The sequence below is a fragment of the Nicotiana tomentosiformis genome, chromosome 1 (assembly GCF_000390325.3).
Source record: "Nicotiana tomentosiformis chromosome 1, ASM39032v3, whole genome shotgun sequence".
Taxonomy (NCBI): Eukaryota; Viridiplantae; Streptophyta; class Magnoliopsida; order Solanales; family Solanaceae; genus Nicotiana; species Nicotiana tomentosiformis.
Genome location: NC_090812.1, coordinates 140,805,849 through 140,812,582, shown reverse-complemented (window position 1 = coordinate 140,812,582; position 6,734 = coordinate 140,805,849). Strand labels below are relative to the sequence as shown.

The 6,734-nt window shown below is 35.8% G+C and overlaps 1 protein-coding gene and 1 long non-coding RNA gene across 2 annotated transcripts; one reads left to right on the top strand and one right to left on the bottom strand.

The window, feature by feature from the left end:
- Positions 1–547: 547 nt before the first annotated feature.
- On the top strand, positions 548–1,941 carry LOC104120390 (uncharacterized). Its single transcript, XR_011408745.1, has 2 exons — positions 548–890; positions 1,791–1,941. It is a non-coding gene; the product is annotated as an uncharacterized lncRNA (long non-coding RNA).
- A 3,149-nt stretch (positions 1,942–5,090) lies between these two features.
- Positions 5,091–5,822, bottom strand: LOC138910696 (uncharacterized). Its single transcript, XM_070201871.1, has 2 exons — positions 5,660–5,822; positions 5,091–5,440 (listed from the first exon to the last, which is right to left on the bottom strand). Exons 1-2 carry the CDS (start codon positions 5,820–5,822, stop codon positions 5,091–5,093), a joined length of 513 nt encoding a protein of 170 aa, XP_070057972.1.
- Positions 5,823–6,734: the final 912 nt, after the last annotated feature.

The following is a 6,734-nucleotide window of genomic DNA, read 5'->3' as shown; positions in this document are numbered from 1 at the left end:
GCAGTTGTTTCTGTTACGACACTTGCCGCTGTGAATACCTAATTTTGCACGCTTTTTCCAAAACAATTTTTGCACGCTTTTTGCTGCTGTGTCCAATTAATTATTGCTTTTGATGATTTCAGCTATTTTTAGTTGTTTTTCTTTGAATTTATTTGCGCATTTTTATATGAGTTTAATTAAAAAGTACTAAATTAGTTTTATTTTTTACTTGTATATTTTAGTTTTCATCTCTAAAGGATTTTCGTTTTGCTTGTATAATTTCATTAGAGAGACAAGGGAGTGGGATAGTGTATATTAATTAAAATTGAGCGAAAATTAGCCCTAATGTTGATCCCAATTCGGCCATACCAGTCCAAAATGGTTGGCCACGTCTTGGTCCAAAACGGCGTAGTTTCATGATGATACTACGTCATTAATTAAGTGAATGAAGATTAAATCTCATCCATTCATATCTCCCTCATCCAATGGTTTACAATCAATCTCCCAACTAGGTATTTAAAACTTAGAAATGCTGAAATTTTGCCCCCATTTTCCCATAATTCTTTTCTTCTTCCTCTCTCTTCTCTCTCTTTTCATTCTCTCTAGCCGCCGCCGCCGGAAATCGCCCACCGGCGGCGGACCACCTCCAAATACCCCCAAATTCACACCATGTAATCTCCACAAGCTCGTCTTTCTATATCTCCAAACCAAATCCTTCAAAACCTCCTCAAACACATTGAATTTTAGATCTAGAAAACTTTAGCTGCCACTTTTTTGCCCAAATTCTTGAAGCTCCGGCCACTACCACCCCCACAATACCTACATCAACGGATATAGCTCCTCAAGACCTACCTATTGATGTCAAATCCACCCCGAAAATTCGGCGACCACCCCGAACGCCCTCGTTTGGTGTACCCCTATTCTCGTTTCCTTTGTCTATTTTCTCTAATTGTATTGTAGTTAGTTTATGTCTAGCATAATTTCTGATTTTTTTTTATTTATATTTTTATTATTAATTGTATTTAATATGTGTTAGCTTAGTCATTTATGGTTATTAATCACTGATAAATAGTTATTCATTAGTTTTGAAATAGCTATTTGCTTAGTCCTGATAGTAGATAATAAAAGATTCAAGTGCTTAGTAAATTTGTTTATATTGGATTTGATTATTTGAATATTGTGTTGATAAAAATTAAAATTAAAGAAGAAAAAGTACAAGTTTGGTTATTTTTACTGTGCAAAGACTTTGGAGTACAAAACTCAAAAGTCATTGTTTGGTGATAAATACAATACTTTTTGACATATTTTGAACCAAAAGTTTGTCTTTGAATAGTTAAGAGCAGATTTTGGTTGAAAATACTCTCTTTTGGACAAAATTGAACCAAAAGTCTTGCCTTTTGAATATTTAGAGCAGATTTTGTTGAAACAATCTGTCATAAGAGGGTAGATTTTTAATCATGAATGCATGGTTTCTTCTCCTATAAAAGACACACACTCTATCACTTAAAAGGGGGCTAAAGAGTTGCTTGAACACACATATCTTCGAACAAAAAATCAGCAGTTGAATATTTTAGTAAACTGAAAATTCTGTGCTTTGTGAGTGAATCTTAGAGTGAAAACTTTTAGAAAAGTATAAGTTTTCTTTAGAGTTGGTTCTGAGTTTCTTCTCTAAGGTTCTCGGGCTGTTTAAACACAATTTGCTGCTAGATTTTTGTTGATTTTTTGTTGTTGTTCTCTGTTGCTGAGCTCTTATTCCTCACTGCTATATTTATTTTTTGCGACCCGAGTAACCTTTAAACTCTGTAATGCAGTTTTTTAATAGCAATTGATGAGGATTTGAGCATGTTTAGATTACGTGAAGCATCTGCAAGGAAATTTGCTATATGGATAAATGTTGAGGTTTCAATCTTGAAATCAAGCTTTGGATCATAATGTTAAATCCACAACCTTTTTTTTGCTTTACTTATTTATCTATTTATTTATTGCGTTGTAGCATTTCTCTCTTGGTCATGTTATAGAAAAGAAAAATTGTTAAAGACTTCACGAAGATTTTGAAAGTAGGCAGAATGTATTAGTTTTGTATTTAATAATATTGGGCTAACAAGAATAAAGGGCCAAATGAGCTGACCTGCTGGCCCATTTTCACTAATAAATAAGCTGGCCCATTTTTTTTTATAAGCAAAGGTTGGCCATATTTTTATAATAATTTCCAGTAGTCCAACAACTCTAAAATCCCTAAGCTGGCTCATTTTTCCTTTAAGAAGAAGTTGGCCCATTTCTTTAAAATAGGTAGAATCGGTCCAATATTTATTTGCATAATTTTCCCAACAATAAAGCCATAAATAAAATGGCAAGGTCGTGAGGATACGTCTTGTTTCAATTTTTTCAATTACTTAAAAGTTTGTTATTTAATTAACTTCGAATAGGCTCCAATTTTAGCTGCGACACACGAACTAAGATCGAGGATACTCGTCTTGGTTAGTGTAAGCTAGGGTCGAGGATATTCGTCTTAGTTTGAGATTAATAAAGTCATCAATAATAAAAGAGGATAGATAAAATATGGAAACCAATGAATCACAGTTTATCCAAAAATTAATTTAAGCCAATTTTAGTCAATAAAAGCGACCGTGCTAGAACCACGAGACTCGAGGAATGCCTTACACCTTCTCCTCGGTCAACAAAATTTCTTGACCGGACTTTATTTTTGAAGACCAATAATAATAGAGTCAAACCTTCCTTTGACTAGGGATTCAAATAAAATGTGACTTGGAACACCCCACAAATCAATTCCAAGTGGCGACTCTGAACAATAAAATAATCCCTACTCAAGTTTGTCACTTTAATTGAAAAAACTATTTTAGCCCTTATCCATAACATATGTATCTTTGGGGGTAGAAAAGGGGTATGACAACCCCTATCCCCCGTGAAGAATTTGGGCCTTCAAGTGGGAGAAAAAGTATGAAGCAGGTGTTAATTGAAGTCCCCGATAGTGAAAATTTGTTAAAGAAATCTAGCCGAGCTGCGGTATGGTTGAAACCGTTGATAATCCCTGTGGAGAGGGAAAAGCTTGAGTCTCAGAGCTCTTTAACCTTAATGAATGATGTTATTCATTCTACCCGTAAGGTATATCTTTCTTCCCTTATGTATCCACCTTTCCTTCTAAGTTTATAACTTTTCTAGCTTGCCTTTTTGCAGATCAATCTAACAGGTACGAAGCTGATGAAAAGAATATCTTGTACTGATCAGCAAGTGGTTGAGTTGCATACTGAAGCTCACAATTGGAAGGAACAACTTGAAACCCTTCAACTTGAAAAAGACATCTTTGCTAAAGAAAAAAGGTCTTTGGAGCAACAATTAAAGATAACAATTTTTGAGTTAGCAGTTTTAAAGGCCTCTTCCAACCAAGTTGAAAATGAAAAGGATAGATTAGAATCTTCCTTTGCTGAGCTGCATTCAAGGGCTACCGAGGAGATTTGGATCTTGAAAAATCTTCTAAATCAGAAGGAGGTGTATGATGGTGATCTAATTCAGATGCTCACTCAAGCTCAAGAGGATCTCCGTTCATCTTCTGATAAAGTCAAGTTCTTCGAGGGTACTTTTAAACCTCTGAAGGTATCTTATGAAGCTTCAGAAGATGAAAAAGAACACCTGAGGATTGAGATAGAACAACTGGAGAAAGACTATAAAGCTCTCGAAGACAAACTAACACTTGATGTTAGTTGGGCTTCTAAATACCCATCTAGAAACTTTGATCGAGGCTAACCAGGGGGGTTTTGACCTCGAGGATAAAATTGCCAAAGCTAAAAAAGCAAATGAAAAGACTCAACAGTGTCAAAGTTTTTCAACACATGAGGACAAAAGTTACAAAGGTGATGAAGACGGTCCCGTAGATGACCAAGCCGATACCCAGTGTTCGTCTTCTCAAGTTGATCCTTCCACTCCTGCTGATGATGCTCCTTAGTTTTTCACCCTTCCCCTTAGATTTTTTCTTTTGTTGGTATTTATGAAACATTTTTGTTTTTATTTGAAGTAGATCTTGGGAAACTTTTCCTTCATTGCTTTTGGGATGTTAATGCTAATATCGTTTCGTTGCATATCTTATATTATGTTTTTTTATCTTTAGGTTTTCGAGCTTTTACTTGCATTTGAAATGCTCTAATATGCCGAATCGTAAATGTATGAGTTTTTTTTTAATAAAAGAGGGTCCTTTTATATTAATAACACTAATGAAGATGACGTCTCATCTTTATATTGGTGTAAAGATATGAAATATGAAGTAATTTGAGTAAGTTTTATTTGAACTTTCAAATAAATATTTATGTCCAACATTTTCATAACTGCTTTCTTTATAGAAGATTTACAAGTACGGGTACGTTTACCCCGTGACTAAATTTATGGTCTTAACCTAAAAGCTCGTGGGAGTTTTCTGTTGGTTATTCAACTCTTTACTTCTCATTCCTTTTGCGAGCTTGAAAATTTGACATTTTCTTCAAGATATTTCCTTTGGCTAAACTATGCTTTAGTGGTGTACGTCTTATTCCTTTGCTTACTTCTTCATATGCATAGTCCCCCCCAGTGTTTAGGCGTTGAAGCATAAAAATTTGAATACTGGATCAACTTCTTTCTTTGGTCTTTTCCTTGAAAAAGGAAACACACACGGGACCCGAAGGTAACGTTTTAGATGATATCTGCTTAACCCTTTCCATCAGAATTATTGTAACCTAGACAATAAATAATTAAGTATTCTGTGTCTTTCGGGTCTAATGTCATCATCTGATACGGGCTAGTTTTTTGCCTATCATCTAAAGTGGATAATAAAAATTAAATGAACAAAGTAAAAAATGAACTTTCAGGATACCTGACTGTGGGTACTAGCCTTCTCAAAAGTAATATTTATTCAAGTGAACTATATTCCAATGGTATAGTAACACCTTGCCGTCCATAGTCTCCAACTCATATGCTTCTTTTCCCGCAATACCCTTAACTCGATATGGGCCTTCCCCATTTGGACTCAATTTCCCCGCATTTGCCGCGTGTGTTGATCGAAACACAATTTTAAGGATTAAGTCCCCAGTCTTAAAATATCTCAGGTTTGCCTTCTTGTTTTAATATCATTTAATTCTAAGCTTTTGTGCTGCCATTCGGACTAAAGCTGCCTCCCTTCTTTCTTCTGTCAAATCTAAATTCGTAAGAAGTTCCTCCTCATTTAATGCTTCATTTGCACGTGTGTACCTTGTACTCGATTCTCCTATTTTCGCTGAAATTAAGGCCTCAGCTCCATAAACAAGCAAGAACGGTGTTTCTCCCATATTTATTTTCATCGTTGTTCGGTAATCCCAAAGCACCCCAGATAGTACTTCAGGCCACCTGCCTTTTAATTTTTCTAAGCGCTTCTTTATATTGGTGATAATAATTTTATTTGTCGACTCGGCTTGTCCATTAGCGGCAGGATGATAACGTGCTGAAGTAATTCGTTTCATTTTCCATCTTTTGAAAAAATCAGTAACCTTCGCACCCACAAACTGCGGCCCATTATCACAAACGATTTCCTTTCGGACTCCAAACTGACATATTATACTTCTCCAAATGAAGTCGACAACTTCCTTTTCTCACACCTGTTTGAAGGCACCTGCTTCTACCCACTTTGAAAAATAATCGTTAAAATTAATAAAAATTATACCTTTCCTGGTGCTTGTGCCATAGGACCTACGATATCCATCCCTCACTTCATAAATGGCCACGGTGATATGACTGAATGGAGCAATTCTACTGGTCTGCATATTATTTGCATATCGCTGGAACTTATCACATCTTACTACAAAATGTTTCGATTCATTCTCCATTTTTTGGCCAATAATATCCCACTCTTATTAACGCTTTTACCAGCGATTTTCCTCTGACATGATTACCGCAATATCATTCATGCACTTCTCGCATCGCATATTCAGTTTGTGATGGTCCAAGGCACCATTCTAGGGGTGCTCCAAACATTTTGTGATATAAATTACCTTCTATTAGGCAATACTAAGCAGCTTTCATTCGCAGTGATTGTGATTTCTTCTTATCCTCAGGTAAAATTCCATGCTGCAAATAATTCACAGATTCATTTCTCCAACCCCAAGTTAAATTATTAAAATTTACCTCATTTTTTATTTGATCAAGGGTTGAATGGAACAAATGTACCACAATCGCATTTTCCGTGTTTGACACATCAACCACGGACCCCAGATTTGCCAATGCATCGGCTTCCGCATTTTCTTCCCTGGGTATTTGGATAGCTTTCCAAGTTTGGAACTACCTCAGTAATTCTCGTACCTTTTCCAGGTATTGCTGCATTCACGTCTCTTCTGCCACGCAATTCGCTTGCATTTGGTTTACTACTAACTGTGAGATCACTTTTGATTTTGATTTGTTCAATTCCAAGCTCTCTTGCGAGTTCCAAACCTGCAATCACGGCTTCATACTCTGCTTCATTATTAGTAATTAGATAACACTTTATTACTTGTCTTATAATCTCTCCTGAATGTGAATTAAACCAATTTCCAAACCTGCTCCTTTTACATTTGAAGAACCATCGATATATAAGGTCCAAATCCCCAGATTAGACCCGGTAAACACTCGTACCTCTTTTTTGACTTCAGGAAGTAGGTTCGAGCTGAAATCCACTACAAAATCCGCTAGTACCTGAGACTTCATGGCAGTTCTAGGTTGATAGATAATATCATATTCACTAAGCTCTATGGCCCATTTATCTA

Coding starts and splice junctions, on each gene's coding strand:
- LOC138910696 (XM_070201871.1), bottom strand. CDS start 5,822: ATGGAGAATGAATCGAAACATTTTGTAGTAAGATGTGATAAGTTCCAG. Junction 5,441..5,659: donor TGGCACAAGCACCAGGAAAG/GTATAATTTTTA, acceptor GAATTACTTCAG/CACGTTATCATCCTGCCGCT.